We start from the raw sequence: 18,828 nt of genomic DNA on the forward strand, positions 1-18,828 counted from the left end.
GCTAGATTCAGTAGGCCTGGATCTAGTCTATGCTAGAGCAAACAAGGTGAACCAATTTCAGTAAGATACAGTTCAAATATTCAGGCACTAAAAACCTTTAACCAGAAAATTCCCAGCTCAGAAGGGCAGAGTCCAGCCTCTTCTCCCACAAGAGTGCAGACCACGAACCTTCTTAATGTAAAATAACTGGCATGAAGCCCAAGTGCCTAAACCAGAACTAATACACTTGGACACTGGGCTCTCAATCAGCAGTTCCCAACTTAGAAGGATGAAAGCTACCTGTCCTGCCACCACAGTGCTTGCCACAAACCTTCCTAATGTAAAACAACTGTTCTGAAGCCCAAGTGCTTAATCCAAAAGACTTGAATGATAGCTACACTTTAATCAAGTTACAACCAAGCAGTAATAAATACCATTGAATACCATTGAATACCTATGCATTTTAAAAAAATTCATCAAGGCAGTAATGAGGGGTTAAAAGGTACAGGTGCTGGAAAAAGTGAATGTCTCTCATTTCGATGTTAATAATCTTAAAAAACAGTTAATGTTTAAAGAGGCTATTTATATTTTAAAGTTTGGCACTTTATACCCGCATGGGTTAAATGAAGAAATGAACTGGAGGGTATTAATTTAATTATTTTATTGTTTTATTGTACTAGTTTGATAAATTTTTTTAAGTGGATAATTATTCAATTATTGTTTGTTGGTATATAAAATGTGTGTGCTCCTATGGCTCTTTACTCCTTGAAGGCTACGGCCGAGACGTCAGAGTAAGAGAATTTGCTACAAATAAACTTGTGGATCACCTTTGGGTTGTATTTTGCGGTTTTTTGCTCAGTGGTTGCTGTTATCCATTTTGAAACGGTCTGTTTTGACACAGATTGCCACTTCTTGCCTTTACAAGGGATGAACAAATGATTGGAAGTTCTCAGATTTTGTTTTGTCAAACTATTACCAGAGTTATCTGAAGAATTATAAGGTATGAAGTAACTTTTCTCCCTCATATTTGGGCTCAGGGAAGAACACAGGAAGACGGATAGGCCTGGCTTAAAGTAAACTTTGATACCACTTTGAGAACTAATTATTTTTATTTGCCTATAGAACACCATCTCTGTTGAAAATGAGATAAGGCTGACCCACCATAAGAGCTTGCAACTCAGGTATTCTTCTTGCTGATGTCACAGCAATCAGTAAAACTGTTTCCATGTTAAGTACCTCAAATCAGCCAGATACGATGTTTCAAATGGAGCAAGTGTTAGCTTCTCAAACACAAAAGACATTCCTCGAGACTCAGATCCCAAGGAGGAGCTACTGATTTTCTTGGAGATCTCTTATGCAAACCCGTTTCAAAAATATGTTGGCATAAGAATGCCTTGAAAGAGGGGGATAGTTGGGAAAAACATGCTGAAATGGCTAACTTTGGAATTCCTTGACAGAAGAGAAGGCAGGTCAAAGGAAAGTAACTCACACAAACATTGTACAACCAGAGAAACACTGGTCCTGAATGGGCGTGGTCCATGTTGTTGGCAACTAGAAAACATTTTCTATTTGATGGGAGGATGGCATAACAGTTAAGATGTTTACCATACAGAGACAGGGCGCAGGGTTTGATTCTCATGTGGGATAACTAAATCAGGCTTAAAATGGCCCACAAGGGCAGTTAACCTACTACTAATCTATCAATGTATGGTCTTCTAGGAGCAGGCCTTCTTGTCTGCATTACTGCCTGCTGCACATCTGCCTCAAAGATATTAAGACCTTATCATCTTGGCAGTCAGTTGAAGTTGTTTGGGGTTGGGATGTATCATGCACCCCTGTTCTTGTGTGAGTAGATCCAGTCTGCAAAGAAGCTTGCAATAACAGTCTCTGGCCAGTTCCAAAAGAAGGGAGAACCACTGCTGCCTGGGTCAGAAGAGAGTCTCCGCAATGATCTTGGGGATTCCTTTTGAATTTTCATAAGTACCCTGGATATCAATGGAAATGCTGGAAAAGCATAAATCAGTGCTCCAGTCCAAGAAAAAGAAAAGGCATAGGTCTTCCAGGCCTTCTTGCATGGTGAACCGGAGCAGTATCTTGCCTGCTACTTGTTCAGACAGGAGGCAAAAAGGTCTACTTGAGCAACTCTCCATAGATGAGTCAAATCTTGAAGACCCCCCCCCCAATTTAATTTCCATTCACGAGGGTCTGCTTTTGTCCTGCTCAGCTCGTCTGCCACACAATTCTGCTATGATGGAATGTAGGATGCGTACAGAGTAAGATTGTATTGTGAAGCTATATCCCGGGCTAGCATGGCTAGTCTGCATACGTGGCAAAATATAGTTCCCCCATGCTTATGTACCACATCATCTGTAACAGGTTGAAGTGGTTCTGGAGATAAGAGATAATTCAGAGAGTTGAGTGCCTTGATAAGGGCAAACATCTTTTATGTTTATGTGCTTGTATCAGTCTTTGTTGTCCCAAATACCTTGTACTTTTTATCCCCCTTGCTACTGCTCCCCCAAGCAAAGTTTGTGGTGACTGACTGCTTTGGAGCAGGAGGGGAGACTGGGACATCTGGATTCAGAGACATTTGATGTCTCCAAGTGACTTCTCATCTCACAAATGCTGGGACTAGTGAGACTAAAGATACCACTGTTTCTTTGTGGCCTTGGCAGAGGTATCATGAGAATCACAGATGCCATAAGACACGCAATCCTGAAAAATTCTCTCACAGTGATTGAAATCTGAGTAAGAAACCCTGGAACAGATCTAAATAGACATATTTTGTGCCTATGGAAGAAAAGCAGTCTGCACTGCGGTGGCTAGCAGATACCCTGGAACACAATCCTATGTTAAGGGGGACAAAAAAGACATTTGAATGTTCTCTTGGGAGTCCCAGTCTGGGAAGGAAATCTTTCACCCAAATAAGACATATCTGACACTTTTGAAAAAGACTCTGCAAAAATAAAGTCATCTAAATATGGAAAAATGTGGATATCCTGTAGCCTTCAATGGGCTATGACAGGAGCTAGACACTAACTCTTGGAACTGATATGTTCCAAACACACAAAACCTTAAGAAACACCTGAAGCCTGGATGAATACGAATGTGATGAGCATATTTTAAATTTAAGGTTACAAAAAAAACTGAAATGAGGAAGAAAGGGTAACAAGTTGTGAAGGGAAAACATTTTGAGCTTGGGCACTATCACAAACTGGTTTAGGAAAGAAAGATCCAGAATTGGTCTCCAGACATTTTCTTTCTTTGACACTACAAATTCTTGAATAAAATCCTTTTCCCCACTGGGAAGAAATAACAGCTTCTATTACCCCCTCAGACAGCACATGCTGTAGGACAGGGGGGGAAGAGAGAGGTTTGGTCTGGTAGATGTAGAATAATTCCCACTGCCGTGCTATAACCTTGCTAAATTAGCCTCAGAACACATTTTGTCTGAAACAATCTGCCAAAGAGAGAAACAAAGATTCCAACTCTCTGAAAGGTATAAGGTGCAGGGTGGGGTGAGGGGGGACAAGGTCCCTTGTATAGTTATCCTGGCGTATTTGTCTGTCCTCTGCTCTGGAGGAGTTCATGCTTTCCATTTGGAACATTCCTGACATTGTTTTTTAAATATCTGCTTATCAGCATTTCGCTTAAGACTGTTCATTTTGTTTCCTTGCAAAACTGGACGAGGAAGCAAAAACTTATTTGAAAAAGTAAAGAAGGATAGTTGAAAAATCTGACAGATTCCCTGTAACAACTTACCTCTCCTCACATTTATTTGATGAGCTCTGCAGCAGAGGGTCCAAAAACTAAACCTCTACCCAAAAGAAAATCTAATTTTTTTTTTACGTCTGGGAAGTTCTAAGAATGCAGCTAGGCATACCTCCTCAGCACAGTACCAAGGGTGACAGCTCTGGATATAGTATCTACACAGTTATAAACACATTTTAAACAAGGAGTAGAAACTTGAGAAAAATAAACTAATCCACACATTGCAGATTTTTCCTCAAAGGAGGGAACTGCAGTTAAAATAGTCTCATTTGTTCACAAACAGTCAGAATAAACTTCAGTTTTTAGAATTCTGAACTGCTATGCTCATATGTTAGAAAACTTTTTTTCAAAAACATAACTGTTCATTCTTACCTAAATGGGAAATACTAGAATTAACAAAATGCTTGACAGCAGCTGGACGGACTAAAGCTATAGCTACTGGGTCTGGTCTGGGATGAGTGCATAATAACTTGAAAGACTGAAGAACTTTATGTATTCCGTTTTGTTTGGTGCAGCAGGCTGGCTGACACAGACACCACAGATTGTGACAAACACATCCTCCAAAGCTGACAGCACTAGGAGGATGGGATGAGGCTCTGTGAATTCCAGTTGTACTAGCTCACAGTGTTTTCTGAGGAAATGAGAGACCTCAGTGTTCTCCTACTGAAAACAATGGCACATTCTGTAAGTAGTCTCAGAGAAAGAGAATCCCTCCCTGGGAGATTCAAATCATGCTCTCCTCAGAGTCTGAATCAGAAATCGAAGGAGAATAAACTTTATCTGCTCTATCACATTCCTCTCCAGATTCAATTTCTTGAATCTCTTGAGGAAAAAAAGGAATCCCTTTTTCTTTTACCAGAAACCACGTTATAAGAAAGGTCAATTACCTGTACAAGATCCAGAGCCAGACCTGATAAACTAATCCTGTCTAGTGCACCAGGAGAATATACATGGTTTTCAGTTTCTTTTTGACAGGAAAGTTGGGGCAAACAGGTTTATTAAGGGACGCATCTTCCCAATGAATGAGCACAACATTCTGGCTAAGCTGGGGCAAAAAGATCCATCCATGGAATTGGTAGTGTGTTCAAGCTGAAAATGGTGCTTCTTTCCCGGATAAACTAAGCAGCACAGGCAAGTAAAATATACCAGTTAAACGCATTAAAAAGCACTCCAATAAACTTTATCAGCCCAAAAAATGTAATTTAAACACAGTTTATCCAAAGGAAAAAGTTTTAGAATGTTTAAAGTAACTTTTAAACTGTCAGACACAAAAGTGCTCTCCCATTTTGAAGAACAGCAAAGTTGCTTGACAGTCAAAATATTTCTAGTTTAGAAATACGTTTCTTTAACAGGAATGAGAGTTTTTACAGTAAAAAATTATATGTGGAAGGTTTTGTCTCCCAAAGGGAACTTATCTGTCCAGCAATGGAACAGCAGAAGTTGACTCTTCGATCTTTGAAAACAAAGGAATGCTTTCTTTAGTGGCAGAAAAGCTCTGAAAGGCTTGGAGCCCAAACTTGTCATTTAGTCAGCTCAGCTCAAGCTAACAGTTTGGGAGCATGGAGGTGCCCTGAAGCTTCTAGCTTAGGCTATACCAGGACTGGTCAGTATGAAGAACATTACCACTGTACCACCTATGATGAAGCTAAATGACTCCCTAGCCAACACAGAACACTACTACTCACAACCATTCAATTCTTTTATTTATTGACATTTGTTGATCGGGGAAGTCCGACTGGGTCAGAAACCCATTTTCAGTGGAGGCCCAGAGAGAAAAGCTCCACATAAAGTACATAATTTTTGACAATATACAGTATATATTAAAACATACAGTTTAGTTCAGCATATTATAATCAAGAAGGAGAGGAAATGCAATAGCTTAAGGCATTGTTACACAAGATAAATAGACATTATACATACAGGCTGGTATAGCATATTACAATCAAAAATGAGATATTATACAATATATCTTAAAGTATTGTTATGCAAGATAAATAGGCATTGTAACATGCTGTACCAACCTGTATGTGTAATCAAAAATGAGACATTATACAATGTATCAAAGTACTGTTATGTAAAATAAATAGACATGGTAAAGCTTAGCTGTGAGAGAGTATTAATTTGGGGTTAGGGTCTGTCAGGGATACATAATAATGTGAATAGTAAGAAGATAGGCGAGTTCATGTGCGAGGGGGTACAGCTTTCTGTTTAGGAGTACTGCGATGGAGGGAGATAGGATACAGTGACAGACAGAGAGATGAGATGTAGAGGAGGGTAGGTAAGGAATAGTACACTACAGAAGATGTTTAGAGACTAGGTAGGCTAGAGAGAGATGAGATGTAGAGGAGGGTAGGTAAAAAATAGTACACTACAGAAGATGTTTAGAGACTAGGTAGGCTACAGAGAGATGAGATGTAGAGGAGGGTAGGTAAGGAATAGTACACTACAGAAGATGTTTAGAGACTAGGTAGGCTACAGTAGAGAGAGATGTAGAGGAGGGTAGGTAAGGAATAGTACACTACAGAAGATGTTTAGAGACTAGGTAGGCTACAGAGAGATGAGATGTAGAGGAGGGTAGGTAAGGAATAGTACACTACAGAAGATGTTTAGAGACTAGGTAGGCTACAGAGAGATGAGATGTAGAGGAGGGTAGGTAAGGAATAGTACACTACAGAAGATGTTTAGAGACTAGGTAGGCTACAGTAGAGAGAGATGTAGAGGAGGGTAGGTAAGGAATAGTACACTACAGAAGATGTTTAGAGACTAGGTAGGCTACAGAGAGATGAGATGTAGAGGAGGGTAGGTAAGGAATAGTACACTACAGAAGATGTTTAGAGACTAGGTAGGCTACAGTAGAGAGAGATGTAGAGGAGGGTAGGTAAGGAATAGTACACTACAGAAGATGTTTAGAGACTAGGTAGGCTACAGAGAGATGAGATGTAGAGGAGGGTAGGTAAGGAATAGTACACTACAGGAGATGTTTAGAGACTAGGTAGGCTACAGAGAGATGAGATGTAGAGGAGGGTAGGTAAGGAATAGTACACTACAGAAGATGTTTAGAGACTAGGTAGGCTACAGAGAGATGAGATGTAGAGGAGGGTAGGTAAGGAATAGTACACTACAGAAGATGTTTAGAGACTAGGTAGGCTACAGAGAGATGAGATGTAGAGGAAGGGTAGGTAAGGAATAGTACACTACAGAAGATGTTTAGAGACTAGGTAGGCTACAGTAGAGAGAGAGAGAGATGTATAAAGGTTAGGTAAGGAGTATGAGAGTTGTTTAGAGGTAAGCTAAGGAGAATGCGAAAAAAAATATAGGGAAGATGTAGTTTGAGATGTAGGGGCTGGTGGAGACGAAAGGCTAGTAATAGGTCACCAGTTAGAGGAGAAAGGGTGCAAAGAAAATAAATAGTTAGAGGGTGAGGACAGGAGTTTGGCACCAAGGATGGTGGGGAGGTAGTATGAGGTGGGCGAAGGTATTGGGAGACATGTAGTAATATACTTAGGATGAAGAGATATGAAAAGAAGTTATGTTAGTCTTTGGGAGAGGAACAGAGACAGATGTGTATGTTGCAAAGGTGATTTTGAAGGTCTCTAGTTACTAAACTACTGAACCACATGTCCTTTTTCTCTTCTTTCCCAACAAGCTTAGCAAATGTACGTGTACAAACAACCCCAGGAGGTCATCCACCCATCCCCCAACCACCCACAATCCAAAATTTACAAACACACTATACTAAACTCCACTGCACAGATCATACCTTCTTCACTCTTTCACCGAGATCTAGGAAGCCCTATCCATTAATATGGAATCCATCAACTCCTACAAACAAATCAGACAACAAGTCAAAAGATACCTACTTATGAATTTAAATGCAAGTGGCTTTGCAGTAATCACTTTACCTCGTCCATTATTTCTGGTCTACTGCTCCACTCTACCCGTCAGCAGATGCTTATGTAGAACGCCCTACATCCCTGTACGTTTAGAGCTATTCTCTGAATGTAAATATGCACTAATCTTCTCTTGATAAAATGTTAACTGCTTCAAGTTAACTAACATTTATTGCTGTGTTATGTCTCAACAATTCTCTCTCTTAATGCTTGTAGATAGTTTGTCAACTTGGATCCACGGGCTGAACATGTAAATGGTGCACCTGGATCAGTGTTTTACCTCAGGTAAAAAATAAATGAAATGACTTAATTTTATTTTGAACAAAAAAACATTTTTCCCCTGCATAACTGGTTTGCTGAATTTCTCTGACTCACACACACACACTACAGTCACCTTGAGTAATTTCATTAATAAAATATTTAAATTGTATATTTTTATAAACTACATCTATGATAGTATATCGAGTCTATTCAATAAGCTTTACAAACTATGCAAACTACAGATTACACAGCAATGTCAATTTACCTGCAGCCACCATTACAAAATTACTAAAAATGGGTTATATTTTACTTGGCTATTACAGTACATGCAGCAGTGCCATCTGTCAGTTGTAACTACTCTGTAGTTATAAATTAATTTCATTACATTAGGACAACAGACTGGCAGTACTGCCAGCACAAAAGCAGATTCAAGCTACACTGCAAAGTATATCTGGCCCAACAAAAACTAGTGACTGAACCTTGGTGTGATGGAATCATACTTCAGCTGTATACCTGATGCCTAGATTCCACACTAGTACTAGTTATATATACACTGCCAGTATAACATATGCATACAACTAGTTTTGTTAACACAGGTTACTTAACTTTAACAAATTAAACTACTTTACGTTTATGTGTTTTGCATCATGTATGCATCATGTTATGTTGTGGATGAAGAGAAACCTTGTTGGCTGTTCATCTACTTGCTCTAAGATAACTAAATCCAAATCTAGACACATTTCTTTAATGTGGATCCTACTTCTTCCCACAACAAAAGGTATTAACATCTGCAGCAGACAAAGACATGTTACAGCTGCAGGACAGCTTGTAACTTTTTTCTTGAGAAATGTGCATTTACCTAGCATTCCACATACCTGTGTCTTAGATAACCTTTCTGCTTTTATGTCAAAACAATGCATTCCTCCTTGAAATCCGTTTGTCAAAGTGGGTCTAAAGAGAGCTCATGAACTGACATGTTTTTTCAAGCAATGCACAAAATTCACTGGTAAAGATTATGGTACTGCACCGCATCTCAAGAAACTGTTAAAATACTACCTCTACCACCAGAAAGACTCTTCATTTTTCATCATTATGGTATACACTATCGCTACATCAACCATGTTCTGACAAGACTAAAGGGCTGTGATCGCATTCTGTTAAAACCCATTTCCTCCAGTACAGCTATTTTGAGAGTGTACTTTCAACTCCCAGTGGATGTGGCTTGAGCCTTTAAAAAATGAAGTTATCACTTTGCAGTTCAAATAAATACTCATATCTGGAACTGTTAAGTGTTACCAGAAAAAAAATGTAACTAGCTAACTATTAAGGATAAATTAATTTTTACATTGGTGGCATTCACTCAAATTGATGCTGTAAACTGAATTTTATAAGCCAAAAAAGGCAGTGAGTATTAACTTTTAATGTTGTATAAACAGCTTATGATATCTCATTAACCATTCAAGCAAGACACATACTGCCAGCAGGACTTTCTTTACATAGCTGTGAGCTTTCATAAGAGGCTATGCAGTTCTGTCCGTGTTATCTGAATGCTGAGATACTTAAGAGAAATATGCAAATTACAAAATAAATAAGTAAATACAAGTAATATTCAATATCTCTTTAACTGCATTAGACAGAGGTCAAATATCAATACAATTGTATCATGCATACCTTAAGATGAAAATTTCTGATACTTTGTATGTAGCATGGTTATGGAATTAATGCAAATACGAACAAGCAATATTACTTGATGCCTACAGGCATCAGTAGGAGTTAACCACAGAAATGCCTGGAGGTGCATTCAGCTGTCATGAGCTGCTTACCTGTGGATTTGCACCTGGCTGATGAGACAACCCCATATGCTCCAGTTCCAATAGTTTCAATAATGTCATAGTCATCTCCAACATCGAATGTAAAGGAACGAGCTTTGAGAATAGCCAAATTTTTAGCCACTGTTGTGGAAGCAACTGGATGCCCTTGCCTCACCTGATCCTCTTCCTTTCTCTGTCCTGCCATTAGGCCTGCTTCTGTAAAAGAGCATGTGGAAAGGCTGTAATACAGCAGTCTACAGCAAAGCACATACATCAAACTGGACTGGACATAAAAGCAAATCCCAGAAAACTGGTTAAGCCACCTGCAAGGCTCGAAGGTCAAATTAACAAAGTAACCAATATTTGTAGCTACTGGAACATCCTAGAACTTCCAAGTATGCTAAGCAGATGCCATTTTTTCAACAATTTGTTTCATAAATTGAATAAAATCCAGTGAAGAAAAACCCAGACATTAAGCCATTTTAATATGCCCAACTGATGCAAAGCAAATGCTATACAATGAAAATGCTGCACCAAACAGCTGTAATTACTCAGCAGATGAAATCATTCACCTTACCTGAAGAACTGAGCTGGATGATATTTAATTCACATGAAGACCCCTCCCCACTTCATATGTCTGCCAGTTACTGCAGAGGATTAAGGCACTCAGCTGTTAAACTGCTTCCTGATGTCAAAGGTACAGGATTTGATTCCTTTCACCCCATTTGGTGTGACACTGAGCAGACAAAGCTTCCAAGTTGCCAATGAAAATGGACACTTTGTCCAGTCGGCTAACTGGTTAGCAAACAGATAAAAAAAAAATAGGACCATCAGCAAGTACCATCAAAGGTTTCCCAGGAAGAATACAGAAAGGAAAAAAGAAGTTATGTCTTACCATAACGTTCCATCTGAGTTGTTGATCATCTTCCAGTCATCACTGATTGGTTCGGTTCCGAGCCCTCAGAACAGAGTCGGCCTAATACCAAGCTCACATACACCAAAAACTCTTGAGCTAAGCTGCTACCCACAACACCCTTCTCCCAGTTACATCAGATCGAGTTTGCATGCAACATATAGAAGAAACAGAAAGATAGAGGCCATCTCTGCGCAGAAACCCTGAAACACCACAAGGAGCCTTTGGTGAGGGACAGTGGGAGGGTGTGCTGACTGGAAGATGATCAACAACTCAGATGGAACGTTATGGTAAGACATAACTTCTTTATCTGAAGTTGCTAATCTTCTTCCTATTCATCACTGATGGGACAGAATCCCAAGCTACTTGGAGAACCTGGGTGGCCCTTATGGAAGAACATTCCTGAGAACCATTGAGCCATAGACCGCTCTTCCCCTGGAGACCAGATCCAATTGGTAATGCTTGATGAAGGCATGGGGTTTAGCTCAAATGGCTGCTGCACAAATGTCATCCATGGAAGCCCTGGAATGGAAGGCAACCAAAGTTGCAATGGCCCTAGCTGAAGTAGCTTTGATTTGACCAGGTTTGGATTCATTCGTAAGGGAATATGCAAAGGTAATGCAATCTCGGAGCCATTCTGATAAAGTAACTTTTGATACAGTGCATCCCAGTCTAGGGCCAGAAAAGGAAATGAAAAGTTGGTCCGACTTGCGAAAGGACTTAGTCCTGTCTAGATAGAAACGTAGTTGTCTATGTACATCCAATGAATGAAGGCAGTATTCCCCTTTGTTTGAGCAGTTTGGGAAAATACAGGGAGTTCAATGAACTGATTAATAGAGAAGTCGGAAACCACTTTGGGGAGAAAAGATGGGTTGGTACGAAGGGATACTCTGTCCTTATGGAAGATTAGATACGGGCTCTTGGTGCACAAGGCTTGTAACTCGGATATCTATCTGGCTGATGTGACCGCAACCAAAAACAAAGACTTCCACGACAGGAATTTTAGATCACATGTTGCGGCAGGCTCAAAGGGAGAAGAGAGAGAGACACTGGAGAACCTGGGAGAGATTCCATGTCTACAGGCTGCCTAATAGAGATCAGCTATGGAAAACTCCCTTGAGAAATGTCTTGCAGAGTCTGGTGGAGATAAGAGGGACTCCATCTGAATCATTATGGAAATTGGAAATAGCTGCTAAATGAACTCGAATAGTAGAGGCTGATGCCCCATTGTCATACAACTCAGATAGTGAGGAATGGTGGCTATAAGAGTTGAAAAGGGGTCTAGCATCTGATTATTTGACCAGATAGCGAATCTTTTCCACTTGTTTCTGTAGAGTTTTCTGGTGGATGGTTTATGGGAGGCCAGAATAATATTCCAGACAGAAGAGGAGAGGGTTTCCTGCCTGGCGACTAACAGAAGTGGAGAAACCAAGCTGTCAGCTTGAGAATGGATATATATGGGGGAGTCAGTCCTTGTGGGTGAGATATTAGATCCTGACTAGTGTCCAGGATACAAGGAGGTTGTAACAAGTGAGGTCGGAGGAAGGAAAACCACACTTGATGAGGTCAGAAAGGGACAATGAGGATCACCTTGCTTCTCAACCGAATAGCTTTCCTTAGAAATAAGGGTATCAGAGGTATTGGAGGATAAGCATAGAGGAGACACGTGGGCCAATCGTGAGTCAAAGCATCTCTCGGCGACTCCCCGCATGGGGGAAAGAGGGCAAAGTAGCTGTTGCATTTTTTGTTTGAGGGGGAGGCAAAAAGATCGCAACAAGGCTGGCCCCAAAGGCTGAAGATTTCTGCCGTCACATTCAGGTTGAGAGACCACTCGTGTAGACTGAGGATGCATCTGCTCAGCCTGTCCGCAATCATATTGGAGCTCCCCGGGATATGCGTTGCGATTAAAAAGCGGTTGGAAGCTATCGCCCAATGCCAAATTCTCATTGCTTCGTGACATAGGGGGTAGGATTTGGTTTCTCCCTTTGGTTTATGTACCAGACGACTGACATATTGTCTCACTGGATGTCAATTGTTCCTGACGGAAGGAGCGGATGAAGTGCCTGCAACGCTAACAGCACCGTTCTTAACTCCAGGACATTGATATGCAAGTTGACTTCTAGGTTAGACCACGTGCTTTGGACCGTCTTTCCCTGGAAGTGCCCCCCCTATCAGGGAAGCATCCGTGGTCACCGTGGCATTGGGTTGGGGAGTCTGGAAGGGGCGACACCAAAGATTTTCGTCTGTTCTCATCCACCAGAGGAGATCTTGCTTGCAGGAGTTGGTGATGAGGATCTGTGATTTCAGGGGGTGGAGATTGGATATCCACTGGGACAAAAGGACCAAATGTTGTAGTCTCATATCCAATCTTGCTAGGGGGAAAATTGGAATGGCTTCTGCCATAGACCCCAGAGCCTAAAGAACTTCCCTTGCAGATACCTTCCTTCGACAGAGTATCACTTGTACTTGTAACAATCTCAGAAGTCTGTGAGGAGGAAGAAAGACTTGGCTTGTTTGAGTGTTGAATACCGCTCCTATAAATTCCAATTGTTGCGTGGGATAAAGGTTGGATTTTTCTCAGGGAATTGTGATGCCTAGGAAATCCGCCAGTGCAAGGGTGTAGCAGAGGGGGGCCCTGACCAGTAGGCGCTTTGTGGGGGTGGAGAGGAGCCAATCGTCTAGATAGGGAAACACCTGGAATCCTTGAAGTCTGATGAGCTGTCACCACTGCTAGGCATTTCGTGAACACTCTGGGGGCCGTCGACAGACCGAATGGCAGGGCTCTGAATTGGTAATGATTGGCTCCCAGCTGGAAGCAGAGACTCCTAGAGCGTTTGTCCATTTTGATGTGGTAATACGCATCCCAGAGGTCTATCGAACAAATCCACACACCCTCCCACAGAAATGGGAGAATGGATTGAATCGTGACCATGCGGAACTTGGTCTGAACTACTGATTTGTTCAGCTGGCTGAGATCCAAAATGGGCCACCAGTCCACGGTCTTTATTAGCATCAAAAAGAATCTTGAGTAAAAACCGGATCCACACTGGTCTGGGGGGACTTGCTGGATGACTCGTTTTCGACACAGCTTTCTTATTTCTGAAGCTGCCTCTTCCCTTTGACTGGGTGGAACATCAGGAAGGGATTTCAGAGGACCTGGGTAAGAGATTAGGGGGATGTAATAACCTCTGGAAATTATTCTCTGCACCCACTGATCATTTGTAATAGAGAGCCAGGCAGCTCTGGTGCAGAGAGAACAAGCCCAGACTGCTTCCAGAAGACAACAATCAGGCAGCGCTTCAGGACAGCTGAAAAGGTTGTCCAGAGAAAGAATCCCTGGAGCCCTGGTTTCGGGGACCCCCTCTGCCCAGAAAGGGGCATCTTCCATTATTTGAACCCCCTCTGCCTCTGGGGGAATCCTTGTCACATGCACTACAGAAAGGGCCTTGAAATTTTTTGTGCCACATCTTTTCACTCCTCTGGTTCCTGGAGAAACAGCTAATGGCAGACATGGTTTTTCCGTCCTGCTCACAGCTGGCCAATGTGTCCTTCACTTTAGAACCGACAAAGCGGAGGATTCAATAGAGGCATTTAAAAAGGAAGATGAAGGAGTCCACAAGGTCACAAATGCACATCCAGGCGTGGCGTCTCATAACTACACCTGCACCTCTAGCCTCCCCTTTGGTTGTGTGGGACAGCAACCTCATGGACAAGTTGGAAATTGACTTTAGGGTAGCAACTTTATCACGTACCCCATCCGAAACTTGACCCGCGAGGGGTCCCAGAGAGTTCAGATACGAGATCTCCTTGGAGCCTCATAAAATGTGCCAAGTAATTCAGAGACCTAACAGCAAACATCGCTGAAGCAAAAACTCGCTTCCCTAACCTGTCCACCACCCAGAACTCTGTTGGGTGGGTGGACAGCAAGACTTTGCTCCACAAGGTCCTTTTTTGTGGTAGCCGCCACCACCATAGCATCTACTGGTAAGCCTCTCAACCAATGGGGCTGTTCCTCTGGAGGGGAGAGTATCCTGTCTGGTCTCCGGGGAATGGCCTCAATGGTGTCAGGGTTCTTCCATGCCTGCTGCACGATGAGCTTGACTAGGTCATCGGCGGGGGGGCTCACCCAAGAAGTAGAGGGCCGAGAGCGGAAGGCCTGCAGGAATATGGGTTCCTCCGAGGAAGGGTTGGAGGACTTCCAGTCACCCCTCTGCCTCAAAATTTTCAGGATGTCTCCAAAGGAGACATCATCAAGGGGTGACCGTGGGGACCTCTCCACATCATCGTAATCTGTATCTTCAGTGAGGGACTCCTCCGGGGAGTCCATGCGTTTCCTCTTGCATGTCCATTTCCGAGGAGGTTCTTCAGTGGGAGCATCTGAAGAAGACTCAGAAAGGAGGTTACCCTGTACAGGGGTTTCCTGAGGCCTGCGCTCTCGGTGTCCTGGGGGTGGCCTGTGATAGCTGCAGCTCATAAGGAGCAGGGGGAAGGTCCGATGTAGGAGAGGAGCACTTCCCGAAACAAGCATTCTCTCCATCACCGAGAAGGCAGGCCCGCCTGAAGAGGAATAGGAGCCCAGAACTGAAGAAGACAATGTCGGAACTGGGGTCACACTCGCGGGGATGGAGCCTCAAGCAAAACCGGGGCAGGAGTCACCCCCGGGGACAGAGCCTCAAGCAAAACCGTGGCAGGAGTCACCCCCGGGGACAGAGCCTCAAGCAAAACCAGGGCAGGAGTCACCCCTGGAGATGGGGGAGCGATGAAACAACCGGAACCATTCCCAGAGCTGAGGGCTCCACCCCCCCCAGCATGAGATTGAGGAAGGGATGGTTCCGAAGGAACCAAAACCCAAAGGGGCCTCAGAGAAGGTCAATGTTGGCACAGAGAAGAGGATTCCTCCCATAGATGTCAGAGCTATGGGTCTCGGAACTGAAGGGTCCAAGGGTGGAGAATACGTGGGCGTCACAGGGGCAATGGACCCAGAGCCCGGAGTGGGGTGAGTTTGAGGAAAATTTGTAATCCCCCTGGCTGTCAGCAGCTGATCAAACTGGCACACCACATCCGATTCAGATAGGCCCCTGGTGGACCTTACCGACACTCCTGAGGGGAAGTCAGGTCGGTCCAAAAAGGGACTAAAGACTTGTCCAGCAAAAGGATCCAAGGACGGAGAATACTGGGTGCGAGGCGTAAAAGTCGGCAGAGAGGATTACCATTTCGAGACAGGCAAAAAACGAACTATCTGTGCTGAAAAAGGGCTTGGAGCCGAAGTCATAGGTGGGGTGGAGGTCATTATCGGCTCCGATGTAGTCATTGGTACTGATCTCGGGACGGAGAAAGGGGACATCGGTGCTGAGCTAATGGCAGGCAATAAGGTAGGGCCTGAAACCACAGTCAGAACCATAGCAGTAGTCAGTGCCGAGGGTGGCACCGATGTGGAAGTCATCACAATATCAGAAGAAACCACTGGAGCAGAGCTTGGAGCTGAGGTTATTGGGACCGAGGAGGCGATCTTGTGCCCTGTGGAAGTATTATGGGCCTTGTGTTTATGAGGCTTGCCCTTCTCATCAGCCGGTGAAGAAGGGTCCAAATGAGGATGTTTCTGTCCATAGATGGAGGGGTTGAGACCTCCGACGCAGAAATAGCCTCAGAAAAAGGAGAAGGAAGCAGGCCTTTCAGAATAAGTTTATTCTTTCTTTCATTCAGTGGCTGCTGACAAACTAACAGAAGTCTGACAGGGAGGTTTCACAGATAGGTGTGGAACCCCCAGACAATAAACACATTCCTCATGTAGATCGCTGTTGGGGAGTTTACCATTGCAGGAAGAGCAATGCTTAAACCCCGAAGTCCCTTTCTTTTCAGACATAACAAAAACGAGTAATTAATCCAAAAAGAGGTATTGAGGAGGGAAGAAAAGAGAAGAAAATACCAACAATGGTATTAAGAATACCACAAGGGTAAGGAAGGGTGATTACCAACAAAGGTAAGAAAGAGAATACCTGTGGGTAGAGCTAGTTAAGAAAACAAGAAATATAGGAGCTTTGAGAGAAAAACTTACAAAATACTGCAAAAACTGAAAAATACAATAGCACGTGAAACGCTGCTATATGGCTGCACGGCAAATGAGAGAAGGGCATCATTGGTAGCAGCTTAGCTCGAGAGTTTTTGGTGTACGCGAGCTTGGTATTAGGCCGACAAACCCATCAGCGATGAATAGGAAGAAGATTAACAATTTCAGATCCAAGCTTTCCCCAGAGTACACATCACCCCAAAGAAGCATACTCAACTGCAAGTCTGAAAGGTGTCAATGCATTCACCTAAGCTCCCATATATGATGTACTGCCAAGCATATGGCAACAATGCACCTATTATTAAACTCACCTGTACAAATTTATTCAGCCTCAGAAGGAATATCAGGTGCTCCCCAGCTGCATGCAAGTACTTAATCGGCAGGCAATGCATACAACATAACCTGTACAAACTTGTTATAAGTAAACCACACCTCCATATATAAAAATCTGATGCAAAGGCAGGAGTGATCCCACTACACATCTCCTATAGCAGCACTTAACTTGTACAAGACCATATTGTAGAAAGTTGCCAATACTGGGCAGGTGGCCAGAGTATGGAGGGGCAAAAATATGCAGGACTCACATATCACCTGTAGCACAGAGTGACATCCATGAAGTATAACTGGATTTTTGGGGAAGTAAAACACTGTATAAATTTCCACCCAAAATTCCTCCACAAGACTTACTAAACCAAGACTCTAAACAACTGCAACAGAGACAGGAGAAGGACTTGGTTATACAGTTTTATAATGGATGATAAATGGCAGAATGTACCTGTCAACCAAATGTTTGAAGAAACTAAGCAAGTGACAGGAGTCTGAAATATAGGACTTCCCACAGGTTGACAAATGCAGGACTATGTCTGTCTATCAAATATTCACAAAACTAAGCAATGACATGAGTCTGGTACAGTAAGCACAAGCTAACCTCATAACTTACATGTTTTTCACACAGAAAATGAGAAGGAACATGTCTAGCAATGCCTGATGAAAACAAAATGCAAACTTGAAGCAACAACACTTATAACAACCTTCATATCAGAACACGCAAGCCATAAACCTCATGGCTACAGCTGTAAGACTCATTAATTCAGTCTAAACAAATTCTTTCATAAAAACTGTTGCATTTGAGGTTTGCAAAAAAAAAATAATGTGTCTCCCTCCACTGTTAATAAAAGACAACAATGGTTGCACATTCTTAAATGCTACTGAGTAAAGATAACAAGAGTCCAAGAAAAGACCCAACCTTATCCTTTTCCACTCATGCACACAGAGTTGGTAGTAAAACACTATCCCAACTGAAGATATGCTACGATATCTCCCATCTCCTCCTCCCACTGCCCATCAGGATGAAACCATAAATATCTTTACCCCAAAAGCTGAGTATAGCCTGCCCTAATTGTACTTCATTCCAGGTCCAACACCCACAGACTTTAGATGGCTGAAAATAAAACATGCAGATTTGTCTGACTTAAAGAAACTTATACTCATCACTGCAACCTCTTAAAAGGCCTCAGATAGTTACCAATAAAAAACAGAGGTACGCTTTTACTTGACGCTCTTCTTTACAAAATAATCACACAAGGTAATTGTCCTTCCCTTAAAACAAAACTCATTACTAGACACCAAACATATTCCCTTAAAGAAAACTCCAAAGAAGTTATAACTCTTATTTATTTATTATTATTTTATTTACATTTGTTTACCGGGAGACTCTGAATGGACACAGGTCCGTTTTCAGCAGAGGCCCGGGGAGAAAAGCTCCACATTAAGTATTATTTGCATTATACAGTTAAAAAACATAGCATTTAAATATAGACATTAGTCCAGTTAAGGACACAAGACAAGAAGAAAACAGATGTAAAACAGCTGTAGAACACACTTCTAAAAACCTAATGGAGAAAAGGCACTCAAAATTAGTCCCTGTTAGACTTCTAAGATGGCTGCACACTGAGTAACAGCCTAATTTCAGCTCTCCAAATGTGAAAACAGAAACTCAGAAAATAAAGTCACTGAATTTGTCTTTTTGGGCAAATTTCAGTTACTGACTAATAAGTGCACTGCCTAGATACCAGCACAAAGAAGAAATCCACAGAACTTGAAAGAAAATCAATCAAAAAGGGTGAGGAGAAAACA

At 42.3% G+C, this 18,828-nt stretch overlaps 1 protein-coding gene across 4 annotated transcripts in view; it reads right to left on the reverse strand.

Annotated features, from left to right (window-relative positions):
- The window catches only part of MAPK7 (mitogen-activated protein kinase 7), a 735,466-nt gene that overhangs the window by 611,791 nt on the left and 104,847 nt on the right, over positions 1 to 18,828 (reverse strand). For 2 of the 4 annotated variants that reach the window (XM_044083376.1, XM_044083369.1), the window contains exon 2: positions 9,725 to 9,928. In XM_044083376.1, the coding sequence (XP_043939311.1) occupies positions 9,725 to 9,917 (193 nt within the window). In that variant the 5' untranslated portion in view covers positions 9,918 to 9,928. Of the gene's footprint in view, positions 1 to 9,724; positions 9,929 to 10,289; positions 10,498 to 18,828 lie in introns of those variants that run through there. The other 2 variants (XM_044083383.1, XM_044083392.1) reach the window with 2 other exon arrangements.

This window comes from Protopterus annectens, chromosome 1.part1, assembly GCF_019279795.1.
Source record: "Protopterus annectens isolate FY-2018-M chromosome 1.part1, PAN1.0, whole genome shotgun sequence".
NCBI classification, from domain to species: domain Eukaryota; kingdom Metazoa; phylum Chordata; order Ceratodontiformes; family Protopteridae; genus Protopterus; species Protopterus annectens.